Here is a 19,147-nt window from a genome sequence, read left to right as displayed (position 1 = left end):
TTGTATGAAAAGCAATCATCATTAAATCTGAAGATTTACAATTTGTTATGACAGTAAAGATAAGAATTTGCCTTACAGGAGTAATACCAAGTTAAGAACAGGACGAACAGTTTTAAAAAAAAGTTAGCAGCATAAAACTACCTGGAAACGGAGGATGATGGTCCAGATAAGTCCCAGAGTCAATCTGTGGTTACCATCCACAATGTCATGGGATCCCATGTTCTCTAAATGGACTTTTTGCTCCTTTAAAAACTGTAGTGCTTTGTCAACGTTCTCAAGGCAATGAATACGCATACGACCCTTTGTGGGCTTAGGCTGGAATAAATTAAAAAGCATAGTCAGTAGGGTTTTAAGACTTTTCCAGGAAATTGAAACTGTTCAACTGGAAGGGGTGTAAAAATAAATAAATAAATAAATAAATAAATAAATGAATAAAAATACAATAAAAATGGAAAAGTGAAACAAATTATTAAACAAAAAAACAAAAACATATTACTACATTTAATACAGTTTTATTTTCCTGGACTGTATGGATACTATTAAATGAAATCTTATTCGCTTTGCCAGAACTGTAAAAATGTTGCGTTTTCAACATTTGCACTTCTGCAGTTGCCAAAAACTATATGTTTCCGTAATGTCGCATTACAATGTAGTAGTTATTTTCTAGGAAAATACTTGATGCAGTCGGATGTGACCAGTTTGCTCCACCATTGCTTCTGCAGACTAATGGATAACTACACTGGTTACCTGAGGACCCAGTTGCTCCAGATAAGTCACCTGAACCGCCAGAGACTATTCCAAAAGGACAATGAATGAAATCACTATACTGTATATGTGACAGTAGCAGAACATATAAAAAAAAAAATCTGAAAATCTACAGCAAGAAAAATTGGGGCTGTGATGTTAATGCACAATTTATTATTATAATTTTTTTCCAGTGTTGGTGGGAAAAGTTTGAGTGTCACATCAACAGCCCACTGATGGGGACATTGTAAATGAAAGATAACGCTAAGGATGTTAGCTGCATAAACTTGGCAAAACTGATCTTCAATAAGCGGTACAATATAGTCCCTATATAGGACCACACTATACTGCTGAGGCGCAACCTCCATGAAACAGCGCGGTCTACAGATGGGTCATGAGCGAAACCAGCAACACCTAAGTAATGTTTCAAGGCTGAGATGTTGACTTACAGGGTTGTCACCTATAGGTGGCACTAGAGAGTCAGTCTTCCTCCTCCCTGAATACTTTATCCTAGGGAACGCTGCACTAAAGTACCTATCAAGAGGCATTATATTGTCACTACTGTAGATTGGCTTTACTTCCATGTTCTATGATCCTATGCTTCTAACCAATGACATAGATGCCTTTGTTTGACCACAGATACAGATCATGCCCTGAAACATCTTAAGCATGTCTGCTCAGCTCCAGTGAATCCAAACAGATTCTAATCCTAGTCCTAAACTGGTAATATATGGGCTCCACCTTCCAAATGCTGCATATTAAAAATGGGAATCATTTGCCACCCAACAGGGTTGGGCAGATTTATCTGACCTATATCTTTCTCTGGTGCATAGCCAGAAAAGGAAGCTATGCATGTAAAACAGAGATGTAGATCTATGCAGGTTTCATTGTCCTAAATATCTTCCTAGTAGTAGTTGCTTCGATGCTCTGTTCTGGAAAAAGTCCTATCCAGCTCCGAAAATGGAACAGAATGGAGCAGAACCCTCCATTGAAATCAATACAGGATGGAAGGCAATGTGGGATCATGGGAATACCTTCCGTTAAAACATCAGATCCTCGGCCTGCACACAAGTGCACGAGGACTAAGGGATTATTAAAAGTCAGTGGCCAACATATAAGTCATTGTAATCCTATTAAATAGAATTCATTTATTAATAGCCATATTGAGAAATAAGTACAACAACCAAAGTTTGTTTCTTTTACTTAGAAAACCTCAATTTTTAACAAATTCTCTGCTGAAAGGGTTTACTGGGATCACAATATAGATAACGTCTCCTTCGAGAGCTCCATTGTTTCTTAAGCTTCGATGTGTGTACATGACAAGCATCTCTTTTTAGTTTAATTTTGGCCTGGTTTTTAGTGGTCTTTGAGCTTGTGGCAGGAGATTGGCCGCCATACACTACCCACAGGAAGAAAAGGAAGCTTATCTCACTCAGAAACAGCCCTATGACCATGCAGGAGATATACAGCACCCTACAGAGGTGTATACAGTGCTTTGGGTGTGAGAGATCTTTATCTTCACTTATGCAGAGTTTCTTGAAACAACAGTGACAATTTAAGGTAGGCCTATAGATTTGAAGCCAAAGACTGTTTTTCCCTTCTCAATCCACACCTGGTTTGAGCAAGAAAACCTCCTAGTGTGTTGGCACCCTAAGACAGGCTAGTAATATCAGATCAGTGGGGGTCTGCAATATATAATACTGTTCTCTGGATTGCAACTTTGTCTTATTCACTTAATTGGACAAATCTGCAATACCCCAAACAATCAGAAGTAAGTGTACATTGTTCTGGTATATGATGCACTTGTCTGTGCACTGTGCTCCTTTCAAGCAGCTAATTCCTAAGATTCAGAAAGTCAGTCCCCACATCTGTCAGACCCCCACATCTTTCTTATGGATGATCTATCCTAAGAACAGGCCATTAATAATCTAATCCCATACAATACTACTGTGGATGAATGATGCAAGAAATGAGGACGTTGCTCGCAATCTTTATTCTATTAAGGCCCCTTGCAGAGGACCGTGGTGTGGGTCAGTGTGCTAGCCATGAATTTCACGGATAGCACACTGACCCATTACTTTCTATGGGCCCGTACACACAACCATGATTTTCACAGTCCCGTATGCGGGCCGCATAAGATATAACAGTTCCTATTCCTGTCCTATTTTGCGGCCCATACTTCTGTGGCTCCTATTCATTTAATGAAAGGGGCGGCGTAAGCAGGGCCCGTGCACTGGCAGCACACGGTGACATCCCAGGGTCCTTTCTGTGCTTTTAATTCACAGCAGGCCAGTTGCAGCACAGTCATCTGAAACCGGCCTTAATCCCAAAGGTCCTGGGATTTAATGGGATGGAGTCGAAGACAGGTCTCTGGTGTGGAAGAACTTGGGCAAACTCACCCAACCATGCCTTTATGGATTCTGCTTTATGCACTGGGCACAGTCAGGATGGAACTGTTATCCAAACTGTTCCCACAAAGTTTCCAAGCATACAATTGTCCAAAATGTCTTGGTATGCTGAAGCATTACAGTTTCCTTTCACTGAAACTAAGGGGTCGAGGCTAGTCCCTGAAAAACTAAACCCACAGCATTATCCTTCCTTCACCAAATTTACGGTTGGCACAATGCAGTCAGACAGGTAGCCCAGAAGCATCCTACCAGACTGTCAGAGAAGCGCGATTCATTCCTGCACCAAACACTTTCCCAGTGCACTAGAGTCCAGTGGTGGCATGCTGCACAGCACTCCATCCAATGCCTGGCACTGTAAGGCTTGCATGTAGCTACTTAGCCATGAAGCTCCCAACGCGTTTTTTGTGCTCATGTTAACATCAGAGGTTTGGAGCTCTACAGTTATTGAGTCAGCGCTAGGTGCCTGCTCTGTGGTCTGCCACTTTGTGGTACCTAAAACACTACTACTTTTCAATAATAGCACATGCAGTTGATCGTAGACTATCTAGGAGGGAAGACATTTCATAAAAGCCAGACTGCATGGCTAGATCTTACACATCTTTGGAAATGAACTTCAGCAACTAAGAGATGTCTCCCAATACTCTGTCCATTTAGTGTAGAAGACAAGGACTCCGGAAAACGTTACAGTAACAACTGTAGGAAAACCCGTGGTAAAATTTAGGTTTTCCCATCTTTTGACTACAATAAACCAATGCTGCAATCCTTCCACTCACCAGTTGTTCTCCAGAGAGTACTTCCAACAGTCGGATCAGCATCCTTCCATCTCGCAGGTCATTGTATAGATCAGAAATCCGACAAGTGACCCGTGCAAGGTGAGAGTTGACCCATTTTGTAAAGGTTTTCTTTTGGACGGCTTCACGTTCATCTAAATATGTGCAAAGAGAAAGAAATAATGTTAAATAAATAACTATTAAAATGTACTGTAAATATTCTCAGAGAATAATATATGTATTTAATAAGTTCTGTTATTACTTAGTTTTCAAGAGACATTACGTATGATCTCATGGATTTTGGTGACTAAAAATTGTCTCGGGCTTCATTCAGATCTGCGTTCAGGTTTCAGTTCAGGCCTAACGCCGAGTCACCTTAGTATTCGGTAAGTACAGGGAGAAAGAGGTCAGGTGGGTAGGGATGATCATGGCTCAGGATACAGTCACATCTGCATTGGAATTTCCACTCAGATTCTGCTTAAAATTGGCAGAGAAATTTCCTGTAAGGAGGACACTTTCCTCCACCGATTTTATCCCGGGTGGAAACCTCAATGTAGTCTAGTTTCCACAACTAACCGATTTTTAAAGGCATCTGTCTCGGACCTGAATGACGGAGACCTGGACACTAGTGTGACCCTAGAGTCATGAATATCAAGGATACGACAATGTACACAGCATTGCAAGGACTTCAGAGGTAAACTGTGGTTTTATGAAAAGTGTAGCGAGAAAAGAAAGCAAGTGATCCACCTCCTGACACCAACTTAAAGGCAACTCCACGTCCACGCTACTCACTACTGTATCTCTCTCAACACTCAGGAAATGGCGGCTTACCCCAACACTGGCTGCAGCAAGGATCTATCTCAGGCATACACTGCAGAAACATTCATTTCTATAAGAGCAGGGGGAGACCCTGGGAATACCAAAATTGCAGAATCATACACTATGTTCATACGTTGTGTGGAGTACCGAATCACGGTACACAATGTGGTGATCCGATGGCAGGGTGTGAGTATGGCGAATGCCCGGTGAACGTCATCTGCCAGCATGTGTAGCGCCAACAGTAAAATTCGGAGGCGGTGGTGTTATGGTGTGGTCGTGTTTTTCATGGAGGGGGCTTGCACCCCTTGTTGTTTTGCGTGGCACTATCACAGCACAGGCCTACACTGATGTTTTAAACACCTTCTTGCTTCCCACTGTTAAAGAGCAATTCGGGGATGGCGATTGCATCTTACAACACGATGGAGCACCTGTTCATACTGCACGGCCTGTGGCGGAGTGGTTACACCACAATAACATTTCTGTAACGGACTGGCCTGCACAGAGTCCTGACTTGAATCCCATAGAACACCTTTGGGATGTTTTGGAACGCCGACTTGGTACCAGGCCTCACCAACCTACATCGATACCTCTCCTCAGTGCAGCACTCCGTGAAGAATGGGCTGCCATTCCCCAAGAAATCTTCCAGCACCTGATTGAACGTATGACTGCGAGAGTGGAAGCGTCATCAAGGCTAAGGGTGAGCCAACACCATATTGTATCCAGCATTACCGATGGAGGGCGCCACCAACTTGTAAGTCATTTTCAGCCAGGTGTCCGGATACTTTTGATCACAGTGTATTATGTAATGTATTCTGTAACTCATTCAGTCTCTTCAAAAATTATTAATTAAAAAAATAAAAAAAATAAAATTATATATATATATATATATATATATATATATATATATATATATATATATATATATATAAAATCCCTCCAGACAATCCTTTTTACATTTTGTAAGCTGAGAGTAACCTTCTCAGGTGTAAGAGAACACGCACACTAGTTTGGCGGGTACATTGCACTTGCACAACACCTATGTTTAGAGTCAGCAGTGAAAAGGTGCAGCATTTACTTTTCCAGGGTTAGTGTAAGTGAAGTCAAACACTTAGCACTAGAAATATGACAGATGCTTTCCAGTTTTACGATGACATCTTGGTCACAGGACATGTTGTACGTGAAGCTGAACAGGACATTGCTATCAAAATGATTTAAAAAGTAGCCATGTGTAACCAATTTCCCCCCACCCCCAAGTCAAATCAAATTGCATCATCTATGTTACTGCAAAAACCAGAAATACAGGTTCCAGGAACAAGTCACGTGTCTCGTTTACACAGGGAGCGGCCATGGGGGGAGGAGAGCAGCACAAAACAAGGTGGCTCTTAGAAACTTGTTAGGTAACGCTGTTTATAGTGGCAGTAGGGGTGGCCAAATATCAAGTAATAATCAAAGATGACATCACAACAAAACCTCTCGGTACACCCTGGATAGATACAGAGGACAGAGACTAAGAGGAGATACAGACTACAATGGTAATTACAGGTGTCTGATATACAGAAAGAGGATGACAGATAGAAACTGGTGGAACAATTACAGCTGAAGACAGGAACAAGTCAGAAAAAAAAGAATATATATATATATATATATATATATATATATATATATATATATATATATATAAAATTTATTTTTTTTTTAAAAACACGCACACATTTTATTATTATTAACAACAACCAATAATAAGCACCAGTAACAATTAAAAAAAGCCTCAGCGCGGACCAGTTCACAAGTAGTCCATCATATTTTTATTATTTTATTCCCCCTATTTGCAGCACATATAGTTTTAATAAATAATAATAAATAAAAAAAAATGCAGAAAGATGCAGAACCACTTTTGGACTCTTCTCTATCGTAGATCAGCCGCATTCATCTGAACTGTTTTACAAGGTTTCGTATCTGAGACATCACAGATCAGTCCTGGGGGCCCCTGGTTGTGATTACATATATTTATACAAGATATAATGATGTTAATGCAACATATAGATGTGAATGTGCACCCTAAGCGTGTGTTCACGCGGAGGAATTTGCCATGGATTTGGGGCCAGATTTCGCCCCCGAATCTGAAGCAGATTCCTCCTAAAATCTATCTCCCATTGTTTTGGGAGGCAGAGATTGCAGCGGGACACCGAAAAAAAGAGTCCGCGCGATCTTGCCACAGGGTCCACAGCTCGAGACTCCCTCTTGATTAGGCCCATTCATCCGGGCCTATCAGGAGTGGGAGGTCGCGACAGAATACCGTTGCACTGCATTGGCATCTCGTCATGACTAGCCTGCGCAAAAATGCTGGCGGCGGAAAATGAGGAATTTCCTCTTCATTTTCCGTCGTGTGATCATACCCTAACCCTATATCCCTGTGACTGCAATGCTAGAGGTCAATATAGTAGTTAAATGGGACTGGTGCCGGAGTGTGGCCTGCAACATCAGATCAACAGGACAGAGATTTACATCAAGGTGCAGGAGATACTAGAGAGATTCTACCCCACGTTTCTTGGGGTAGACACGCAAAGATGAGACAGTTAAAGAGTGACCATGATATTCTTTAGACTTTCCATACTCAATACCAGCTCCAAAGTTTATCTAAAACCCAGTTCCCTTTCCATTCCATTCTTCCACAAGCCATCTATCTACAAGAACAAAGTATAGACTGCCATTTTGCAGGAAGTAGAAGGATTGGACTGCTAAGGACTGGGGAAAAGTCCCCTTCGGACTTTATAGGACATCTCCGAAAATGATTTTCTAGAGAAGAAAAAGTGAGCACTATCGCGAGTCCTGGGCCATACCAACAGTAATGCTTCCCGAGACCGTTCATGTATGCGGTTGCTTTTCATCTAAAGGAGTGAGCTCACTCAAGTTTGCCCAAGAACACGGCCAAAATAAAGAATGGTATCTTAAACATCCTCTAACACTGATTTCTCCCAACAATACAGGACCAATTGGATGATGATGGAGCACGGGTTCACAAAGCAATATAACTAACAATGATAACTAAGTGGATTAGTGAACAATACATTGAGATTTTGGTCAGGAAACTCTACTGATCTCAATACCACTCAGAACTTGTAGTCAATCCTAAAAAAGCAGTTGGACAAACAAAAACGCAAACTATCAAAAATCGCCAAGCATTGGATAGGTAAAAATGGGCTGTGATCAGACAAGACAGTCTGGATCTAGCCCAGAAGCTGATATCCAGATAAATGACAGAAATCTTGGAAAATAAAGGTTAAAAATAGATATATGTCCTTATAGAAAATGTTATGTAATGCTATAACACATCAGTATACCATAGTAACATCTGACTAAAAGATGAAAATACATGTGAGCAGCAAACTTTGCGAAATCCAGAGTTTGTGTCAGTCTCAAAACTTTTGGCCACAATGGTAATGGCTCCATTTCTGTAACACTGTCCAGTGCAGGAATCTGTCATCTGCTGGAACTACTGTGATACATCCAACATGAATATTGTATTTACGGTAGATTAGGATTTTTGCTACGCCCAGTGTCGATACACCCGCTTACTCACATCAGAGCATGAATATTCATTGCCTTGTAGACATAACAGAAAAACTAGTGCCGCATCCATGCTCGTGCTATTGTGTCATTTTATTGTTACAGGTGTTGTCCAGGATTCAATTGATAATTCTAATCTAAACTAAAAACACCAGAGAGGACGGACGAGGCTTCAGGAGACATCCATGGACAACTTACACTCTGGCAGGTACAGCAAATCTACAGCATTTCTGTCTTCAGCCCGGGTGTGAACGTAGTCCCTCTAAGAGGGGTACTCCAAGACGCACATCACATGGTCAAGAAACCTGAACTGAGATGCGATGGGGGTGTGAACCTTTTTATATCGCCAGGTTTCCTGTCCCGGATGGGTGGTCAAGACATGGGCAGGGATAAAACTTTAACAGTTATGCACAAGACTGAGAAATCGGGTTAATGCTCAATCTCAATGTGGATGGATAGATAAATATGAGACTTCGGCTTCACCGAAAAACCGTGCAAGAACACCAGAGAGGAGTCCAATAAGTCTCAATGGAATCATCTGTAGGCAAGTATAAAGGTGTGGGACACTAAATGCCAAGTCTATAAGGACCTGCGGATGGTTTAATGTCCCAAATCGACTTCACAGGTTACCTTTAAGGGGAGTCTGTTACATCCAGTATGTGTCTCAAACAATAAGTGTGCTGTATAGGGGATATTAATAAAGAGCAGAAATAGAACTACATGACCCCAAACCAACATAAAGATAATCATCATTTGTGGATATGGAAATCAGTCTCAAATGCTTCAGGGCGCAGCGGAGTTACCCAATTTACATATAGACAGTGACAGGCACAGGCTGAAAAGTATTCATTACTAATAGGGATGAGAGGACAGCAGGAGCACTTGTGGCGGGCTATAGACAATGCTGATAAATCAGGCCCCGCCCCCAGTGCACCTGGAGCTGATTTGCATATCCACATTACACTGAATATCTCTGCACAGCTTTATCGGTTTGTGGTCATAAAGGTAAGCTTCTGCTCCTATTAAAAGCTACTAGGGAAGCATTTTATAGCTGACGGCTCCCTTTAAAGGGATTCTACCACTAAAACACATTTTTTTCTAGTTAACACGTCGGAATAGCCTTTAAAAAGGCTATTCGTCTCTTACCTGTGGAAGTGCTCTCCGCCACGCCGTTCGTTCAAAATACCGGTTTGTACCGGTATGCTAATGAGTTCTCTCGCAGCGATGGGGGCGTCCCCCATCGCAGGAGCAGCGATGGGGGCGTCCCCATTGCAGCTCGAAAACCGACCGCAGCGCCGCCTCTCTGGTCTTCGGTGTCCTCCCCTTGCTTCTTCAGCGTCTGTCGGATGCCTGCGCAGTACGCTCTGTTCGGCAAAGATTGCCGAACGTACTGTGTATGCGCGAAATTGCAGTCCCAGCCATAGTGCGGGCACCACAATTTCGCGCATGCGTAGTACGTTCGGCAATCTTCGCCGAACAGAGCGTACTGCGCAGGCGTCCGTCAGACGCTGAAGCAGCAAGGGGAGGACACCGAAGACCAGCGAGGCGGCGCTGCGGTCGGTTTTCGAGCTGCAATGGGGACGCCCCCATCGCTGCGAGAGAACTAATTAGCATACCGGTACAAACCGGTATTTTGAACGAACGGCGCGGCGGAGAGCACTTCCACAGGTAAGAGACGAATAGCCTTTTTAAAGGCTATTCCGACGTGGTAACTAGAAAAAAAAATGTGTTTTAGTGGTAGAATCCCTTTAATTAGACTTCTATATGTCAAAAGGGCTCATATCCTTTAATGTGCACTGATCAACCTATATTACATTACGTTCATTTCCTGCAGTTTCCACCATCAGCAGTCAATACTACTATAATTTGGGCATCCGATATCACAATAAAGATGACAGCTCTCCTAGTGTCAGCATTGCAGCAGATTTGGCAGAAATAGATACTCTGTCACCTTAGTCATATGGATGTAAACATTGCTTTCTATATTCATGTATACACCCAAACTGGCTGCAGGTGCTACATCATCTAAGCTATAGACAGGTTTGATTTTATTACACAATGGAAATTAGCATTTCCGCTCAGATCCCTGATGGAGCCGCACCTCAGAAGAGACAGCATCAGTCCTGGTACTTCTGGATTAAGACTAAACTCACTTTACCTGTTCAGCTGTAAAACTTCCTATTTAAAGGGAACTTTTTATGCCCAAATCAATATCTAGAAATAAATAAATTAAAAAAAAACAAAAAAAACAACAACAACATGTAACACTATCTGGTTTTAGTAAAAGAAAATAAAGATCTCTAAGATAAACCAGTGGAATGAGAAACTCCAACCGCAAAGTCTTAAAGAAGCACTCCTAAGTCTTTTGCCTCCCTCCCCCCCAAGTATGTCGATAGGCCAGATATGGAAGACACATTCTGCATTATTCAGCTACTTCTATGCTCCAGTCCGGTTTCTGCCATGTCACATGACCAGCAAGCAGACTTACCGATCCAAATTTCATCTTATGTGTAAATCAGAAAAAAGTTTCCCCATTAATTTCTATGAAAATGACTGAGTAGCTCATAGGAATCAGATGGGAATTGTTTCAGGCAGTTACCGTATATACTCGAGTATAAGCAGACCCGAATATAAGCCGAGGCCCCTAATTTTACCACAAAAAAACTGGGAAACTTATTGACTCGAGTATAAGCCTAGGGGGAGAAATGCAGCAGCTACTGGAAAAATTCAAAAATTAAAATGGCCGGAGTTTTTGGGTGCAGTAGATGCTGGGTGCTGGGAAAGGGGAGGAGATGTTTTGGTTGTCTGCCTGCCCCTTCCCTGAGCTTGAGGACTGGGTTTTTTCCCCCCACTTGGAATTCAGCCTGGCTGAATATAGGGGATCTGCAGTGCTCCTATTAACCCCTTCCCGACGGAACAGGAGCACTGCAGATCCCCCTATATTCAGTAGACCGGGCACTGTCAGACACAGGGATACCTAATGTGTATGTGTTTCAGTCATTTTCTACTTTTATATGTATTCCAGGGAAAGGAGGGATTTAAAACTTTTATTTACTTTATTTTTTTATTATATTTTTTTTTTCACTATTTTATAGGAGATTCTATACATTACTATTGCGGCTGGTCATAGACACCCCCCCCCCCCCCATTTATTTTTTTCTTGTTGCTTGACTTGAGTATAAGCCGAGGGGGGCTTTTTCAGCACAAAAACTGTGCTAAAAAATTCGGCTTATTCTCGAGTATTAGTATTAGTCTTTCAAGAGGGGAGGGGGATAGAAAAGACACTGCTTCTACACTCTGCCATTCATTGCTTTTTATTTTGTAAGCACTGCTAGGTTTGTAGATAAGAGGCTGCAGGTACACAATGAGGGAATACATCAATTAGCCAATTGGCAGGTGGATCCTACTTAGCCCCTCCCTGTGGTGCAGAGATATAAATGTGGATAAGTAGTAATAAGTGGAGAAGGAAACAGATCTCCTTAATAAGATAGGTTACTACATTTTTCTATTTATGAAAATAGGCTTATAACTGGAGATATACTTCAAGTCACAGAAATTCTCAGATTATGCATTGTAAACTTATGGTTATGCATTTTTGCTTGAATATCCACTACTTTACAGACCTGTAACCTACTTTATAGACCTACAGACCTGCTCAGCCACAAAGTATACCTGCACATTGTTTTCCTAGGTTAGCACGAATGCGATCATGAGAATCCCGGTATAATCACAAGCATCCAGAAGCCTTGATGTGAGGCATGCAGAGATCTGCACAGGCAGGCAGCACGCATTCCCTTGCTCAGGCACTAGACTACAGATAAATTACATTTCTCCTATTTTACCCAAGAAGACTAACCCATCAATTTAACACATTTTTCCCTCAAGTGCGTGTCAGGGCAGAAACTAATTTTCCCTATGGCGAAAGAACAGGTGACGCCCAGAAAGCAGCATCTATGTAGCTTGAGAAATTTACAAGTCAAATGGCTGTAGTGTTAGCATTAGATAGGAGCGCTTCCTTATGACACTTCACAATAACAGGCTGGGCTGAAAACTGGAGCACAAAGAGCAACTAACTATTCACCCGGCAAGTTAGAAATGACCGCAGTGACCCGACTGTCATGGAGTACTATTTTTTGGATTACTATTTTTTTTTCTTCAACATTTGATGCTACCAATCTGTTTAGACTGAACTTATCATTAGATGGTTAAGTTGGTCTTGCATGTGGAATAGTTATTACTGCCTATAGGCCTGTTCAAGACTAGTTATTGTTGGCCCGTCCTTTGGATACGTCATAAACATTAGATCCATGGGGGGGTCTGACATTCAGTAACATCACTGACCAGATATTGCTGCCAGAACTACACAGTGTACAGAGCTGGGAGCAGACAGCGCTGTACAGTGGCTGTGCTGGGGTACTGCCGCTCAGCTCCCATTAAAGTGAACTGGCATTACACAGTGTATGAAGCTGTTGGCTTCTAGCTCTGTACACTGTAAAGATCTAGTCTCAGACAGCTGAGAACAACTGGTCAGGTAGGGCTTCCAGACGTCAGACCTCCACTGATCCGATATTGATGGCGTATCCTACAGATATGCCATCAAGATGAAATATTGGGCAACGCCTTTAAAATGGGATCATCTGTTTATTGTAAGAATAAGATTATGCAACTGAAAGTCTGCTGTAAAGACTAAGTAGCACATTAGTAGGTCTAGGTATCCAAACCGGTCTTAAAGGGGTATTACCATCTTAGAGATTTATAGAATACACACATAGCATATGCCATAAATGTCTGAGACTTTAGGTGCAGCTCCTGAAAAAAGGGACCTACATCTATTACCAGAAAAAGGGTCTGACACCCACTGGCCACTGGTTACATGAGGTTCACTCCATTCACTTCTATGGGGGTCACGGAAACAGCCAAGAACATCTGCAGGGCCAATAAAAGTGCAGCAGCAGATTTACTTTCCTTCCTGGAAGCAGGTCTAGCAGCCACCTATTCACATTACATCATCAACAGACCCAGCCAAAAATAACAGGATCCGCTGACATTAATCCATTCTTACCATTTTACTAACAAATAGGACTTTATGAGCTCAGACATACTATACTCCTATGGATGCCAACTGCAGAATATTCACTAGAAACATTCCCGATCCTGGCATGCAACACAGCGTTTCATTGGCAAGTGGTTTTCTACAATGAGGCTTCTCAGGTTGTAGGGGATCTTTTGGGTAGAGAAAAAAAATACTTCTGTATGTCTCTGAATGAAGAAATCCTAGGTAGGACGTAAACTATTGCATAAGTCAGTCGTACACTGTGTATGTAAGGAGTCACACACTTTCTGGACAATATGTGGCTTCTATTTCGCATTACTGAGCAGTCCACAGGCTACTTCTATAGTTTGCTGGTTGTGGGAGAATAGTTGTCATACACTGCACACAGTAAGGAGAAGAGAATCTGCTCGATTACAGTCTCTCACACTCAGGAACAGTCTCAGAACCGTGCACAACATAAACATGGAAGTACTAACATACAGTGACCTGTCTGAAGTATTTTGGTTGTGACAGAAAGCTCCTACTTAGCTCCAGTATCACACTCAGCCTCTTTTTCTAAAATTTCGGTTACATTTGTTCTAAAAACTGTTGTGTGCTGTGCAGAACAATATTAATTTAATATGTGTTTTAGATTTTTTGGTCTTGTTCAATGAGGGGGAAAGGATTAACAGGCAAATAGGCAAGAGTATGCAACGATGTATACAAATTATACCACAAAATAAGCCAACTACTAGATAGGATATTGCAAGCCCTTGTGGGCAGGGCCCTCTATCCCGCTGTGTGTATATTTTGTGTACCGTATGTAAACCCGCAAATGCAAACGGTCAATTCATATGGTCCCTCAAAGGGAAACCCTACCTTGTGGACTCCATGGTTGAAATGTCTTAGACAAGCTAAGGAGACATTTGTTTGTACACCCCTGTTGTCACTGTTACTTTCTAGCTATAATAAGAGGTGGATACAAATCAAGTGAGAAAACCGCCCGATACATGCCAGTCCTGTTCTCGGATGATACATTTCACCTGCTTTCAGACCTCCATATTAGATTGTACTCTTATTAAAGGCTTAGTGGCATTTTAAGATTAGAACTGAAAATGCACCATTGTTTGCTTTCAGCTATGTGCACAGATCCATGTGTACGCATTGGTAGACTGCCAGGCGTACTGTAATACAAGCTGTGCCAAAGTCCCAAACACCGCAAAACAGTGAAACTCAGAATCCACATGATGGGATAATATCCTCATTCCCAGAACAAGCAGCCTTTACTGCTATAAGGAGGAGAAGACATATGTTTATACCACAGAACAAGCCGCCATCTCTCAGAGACAGGCAGTCGTAGCCTGCAACTGGGTGATGTGCAAAACGGAATATTCCCCATCACATCATTCGGAGGCGGCTATGCAATAAGGATGGCACGTGATTTCTTATTCAGGATAAGTGATGAATGAGGGTTTTCAGTTTAATTTCCTAAAGTCTCAGGTAATGTTTGACCAAACTGTGGGGATGAAAACATTTTTGCATCATTTGCAAGGTTCTTAGGTAAACTGCGGACAACTTCTTGAGGTCCAGACTGGCAAAAAGTAAGCACAGTATCATACCATGCAAGATATTGCAGCCATTTTTAATTACTAGTAATCTGGTTTATAGGTCCTGAGAAGTAACTGGTGCATGAAGACTTATTTCCAGGCTATGGACCATGGAGACTATGTATGTATATTAGCTCTTCTCCGGCAGAGGAGAAAAAACATCCTACCATCCAAGCCAGAGGCTTCTCCAAAAGCAAGCTACAGTTTTAGCTCAGAGGTGGAGACTGGTTGGCTGAATAAGGTGCCAGTACATCCCCTAAGCTGACGGCAGATGGCTCCCTCTTTTGGAGAGGACTCTGGTTTGGCTGGTAAGAGGCTTTTCTTCCCTTGGAGAAGAGCTTACTTTTATAGTTCGTGAGAACAAAAAGGTTGAAATGACCTGTAATGGAGTACAAAAATGAAAAAAAAAAAACACACACACTAGAATAAAACCTCATGAGAAAAGACAACCCTTGTGGATATCCAACGTATGCCATATTACTGATCTGTACGACATGGCTCCAGACCATAGTCCTATGCATAAACCCCGAGATGCAAACACAGTTAGTAAGTGCCATTCTTAGCACAACAGGTGCGATACGTATTGAGGTCTTGCCTCGGAGGCTTTCAGAATAATTCATAAAACAAGGGCTTTTTCTGTATTTCGGGCTGATGTCTTTATGCAGTCCACGTTTACTGTCAAAGCAGCAGAAGGTTATAGACAGATGTCTTTTATGGCAACCTCCTAAGGCAACCAAACAGAAAATACAAGGTTTATTGCACATACTGATAATAATCTTCATACACAGCACAAAACACCAACATTATCAACTGGTATATGTATATTATATAGCTCCTAAGAGTAATGGACTTTATATAGCCCTAATAAATATAGAAACCTTCATAAGGGAGGGTCTGTATAAAAGACTTCATTCCTTGGTAGAACCACACAGCATTACGATGGGAATTATCACCATAAAATACACAAGCTATTCTAGAAAACAATATAACAGTGAGCTGTTTCCATTTCCCTGTCCAGTATGAGAAAGAGGAGACATTTATAGGCAGGAAATATTCTGAAGTCATTACCAAAGCGATATAGAAGTAAGTCATTAGAAGGCCAAGTCTACATGCTGCAGATTTTTATTTTTTACTGCAGATTTGAAGTGAAATCAGCAACGAATCCACAACAAAGTCTGCCTATGAGCTGTAGCATCTGAGCTGTGACTAAGGGCTAGTTCACACGGGGCAAGTTGACAGCGGATTTTGACGCAGAATCCGCCTCAAAATTGGCTGCTCCCATTGACTTCAATGGAAGCCGCTCGCTTATTTTTTTTTTCCAGCTAGTAGCGGAAAAAAGAAGCAAGCCGCCCTATCTTGCTGCGGCTGAATCAGCCCTGGCGTCCGTGGTGTGCGGCTCCGATCCATTCATTTGGGCCCAATCCATCGTGGAATGCCGCGACAAATGTGTATACGCGGAACCCCGTGTGAACTAGAACCAAGGCAACTTTATCCAACCAACCAGTACCCTACTCCATATTGTTAAGACTCAAGAACCCTGAAACATTTGTCGACAGATTGGGTGCCTGGGTCTCTTCAATAAGAATGAAACACGATGAAATAAATAAAATTTTTTAAAAAAAATAATTAAATAAAAAAAAGGTAAAAAGTCACTGCAAATCCACCACAGAACTGACATGCTGCTCTCAATTTCACACACATACTTCGTGTGTTCTGTGGATGCAAAAATATTACTAGCAAAAAGTTTCAATGAGAATGAAACATTAAAAAAATAAATATATATATATATATATATATATATATATATATATATATATATATTTTAAATAACCAAAAAGAAAATTATAAAAAAAAGATTACATTCCGTGACTGCAAATAAATAACCAACCAGCAGACATTATATAATTGCTCTTATATAACAGTGAATTGCCTGTGGTGTATGAATACAAGGATGAGACCTGATTTCTAGATGACTATACTACAGCATATGCTCTCGGGGTATGTGTCAGGACGATAGCTCAGTGGTTAGCCCTGTTGCCCTGCAGCGCTGGAGTTCTTTGTTCAAAGCCAGCCAAGGACAACATCTGCATGTTCTCTGCGTGTTTCTGTGGATTTCCTCCATTTTTCTTCCAAAAACATACCAATAGGGAATTTAGATTGTGCCCCCTACTTGGGGCAGCGAGTGACAATATCTTTAAGGCACTGCAGAATACATTGCTCGCTGTATAAGGAAGAGAAATAAATGACTCACTTGTCGATCCTAAGCGGAGGAGGTCACTCACCCTTACTGCTGAACTGCTGTTACTTGGAATTTTGCAGCTATAATACAAGGATTACTTATATAACTGCACATGTATGACACACGTATCTCACTGGTGACAGTTCTGAAAGGAGTAGATTGCAAGTGACTACATTGTAATAAAAATAACATTTAGAATGCATTTCTGAAGACAAGGAGATTGTATTAAGAAAAATGTGGTAAAGAAAAGTTACCTGCCCAGTTCGCATTTGCGCATGGGTTTCCATTCGGGAGTCTGCTTGTGGACACCTCGAACAGAAACCTAATCTGCATAAAGAAGTGGTTACCTTGGGAAACCTGCAGACCCCATAGACTATAATGGGGTCCATGTGATTTCCGCTTGGTTTCTGCACAAAAGATGTGGAGAAAAATGGGCTTACAGCGCTTTTGTCTCTGTATTTTACATGTGGAGAGGGGAATGGAATGACCCGAACGCAGATGTGAACAGGACCTTAGCAGCAGATCTGACACGGATTCTGTCAAAAACTTAAAGGGATTCTACCACTAAACCAAGATTTTTTTACTAATTACCACGTCGGAATAGCCTTAAGAAAGGCTATTCGTCTCTTACCTTTAGACGTGGTCTCCGCGGCACCGTTCCTTAGAAATACTGGTTTTTAACCGGTATGTAAAAGAGTTCTCTGAGTTCTGAGTTCCCCACTGCTTCCCGAGAGCTGCCCACCTCTTCTGTCTGTCCAACTTCACCTGCGCAGTACGCTCCTGTATTGAACTACAAGAGCAAGAGCGGCCTCCCAAAAATGTCCGCCGCCGGTCGGGCTGGAAGTTGGACCGACAGAAGAAGACAGAAGAGGAGGGGTTGCAGCTGAAGATGGAGGCGTTGCTTGAGTGAACTCTCGGGCAGCAGTGGGGACGCTTCCTTCGCCATTTGAGCACTGGGGCCTGCCCTCATTGCTGCAGAGAACTCAATTGCATACCGGTTAAAACCGGTATTTCTAAGGAACGGTGCCGCGGAGACCACGTCTAAAGGTAAGAGACGAATAGCCTTTCTTAAGGCTATTCTGACGTGGTAATTAGAAAAAAAATCTTGGTTTAGTGGTAGAATCCCTTTAAAAAAAAAAGCATTCTCTTCCATCTTGTCTATGGCTCCCCGGGGATCGGGCTCATTCATCTGAACCAAATCAACAGCGGAAAGTGAAGGAAGACCATAGGCAGATGTTCGCCTCAAATTCCTCTTCAATTTGCAGCATCTGTCCTTATACTGCGGGGCTCTCTTTTAGTCTACATAAATAGTAATATAGATTGGTCACAAAGCTGAAGTATGAGGCAGAAAAACCCGACACCCATTGCTTGCAGAATCTGCTTCCAATATCAGTGAATTTTCCACATCAATTTTGGATGTGGATTTAGAAATACACGAGGATTTTGACATGTATTTAAACTCCTTTTGGGTTTTTTATGCTTCTTATTGATTTCAATGGGAACGTTCAGCATGGCGTCCACCGCAAGACACATCAGATCACTTTTTTTCCTTCACCACACCGTCAATTTTACATCAGTATGTGGAAATCCCACTGTATTAACCAAGGTGCAGATTTCCATTGAAAACTATGAGGCAGAATTCAGGCTGGAAATTCAGCATGGAGAATAAACCATGTAAGCTTACCATTTAATGTGACTAGTTCACTTGAGCGAGTTCATGTTGTGTATAGCGGATAAGACATGTTAACCAGAGTATTAGATCCATGTGCAGTGCAGCAAGGATAGGCAGAAGGTTGTTCATGCCCTCAGCAGGTGCTGTATAATAGATGGGTGTGGGTGCTGGGAGATATGTAGGGTGGTGATAAGGTCTCATTATTATCATGTGTTACCGTATTTTTCGGACTATAAGACGCACTTTTTTCCCCCCAAATTTCGGAGGAAAATGAGGGTGCGTCTTATAG

The 19,147-nt window shown here is 41.9% G+C and overlaps 1 protein-coding gene across 2 annotated transcripts in view; it reads right to left on the bottom strand.

Moving 5' to 3' along the window:
• The window catches only part of SPTBN2 (spectrin beta, non-erythrocytic 2), a 143,727-nt gene that overhangs the window by 33,350 nt on the left and 91,230 nt on the right, over nt 1–19,147 (bottom strand). For both annotated transcript variants that reach the window (XM_075281613.1, XM_075281614.1), the window contains 2 exons: nt 3,926–4,077; nt 142–315 (listed from right to left, as the gene is read on the bottom strand). In XM_075281613.1, coding sequence (XP_075137714.1) covers nt 142–315; nt 3,926–4,077 — 326 coding nt within the window. The remainder of the gene's footprint in view (nt 1–141; nt 316–3,925; nt 4,078–19,147) is intronic.

The sequence above is a fragment of the Leptodactylus fuscus genome, chromosome 7 (assembly GCF_031893055.1).
Source record: "Leptodactylus fuscus isolate aLepFus1 chromosome 7, aLepFus1.hap2, whole genome shotgun sequence".
Lineage (NCBI taxonomy): Eukaryota > Metazoa > Chordata > Amphibia > Anura > Leptodactylidae > Leptodactylus > Leptodactylus fuscus.
This window is presented reverse-complemented; position numbering and strand designations above follow the sequence as displayed.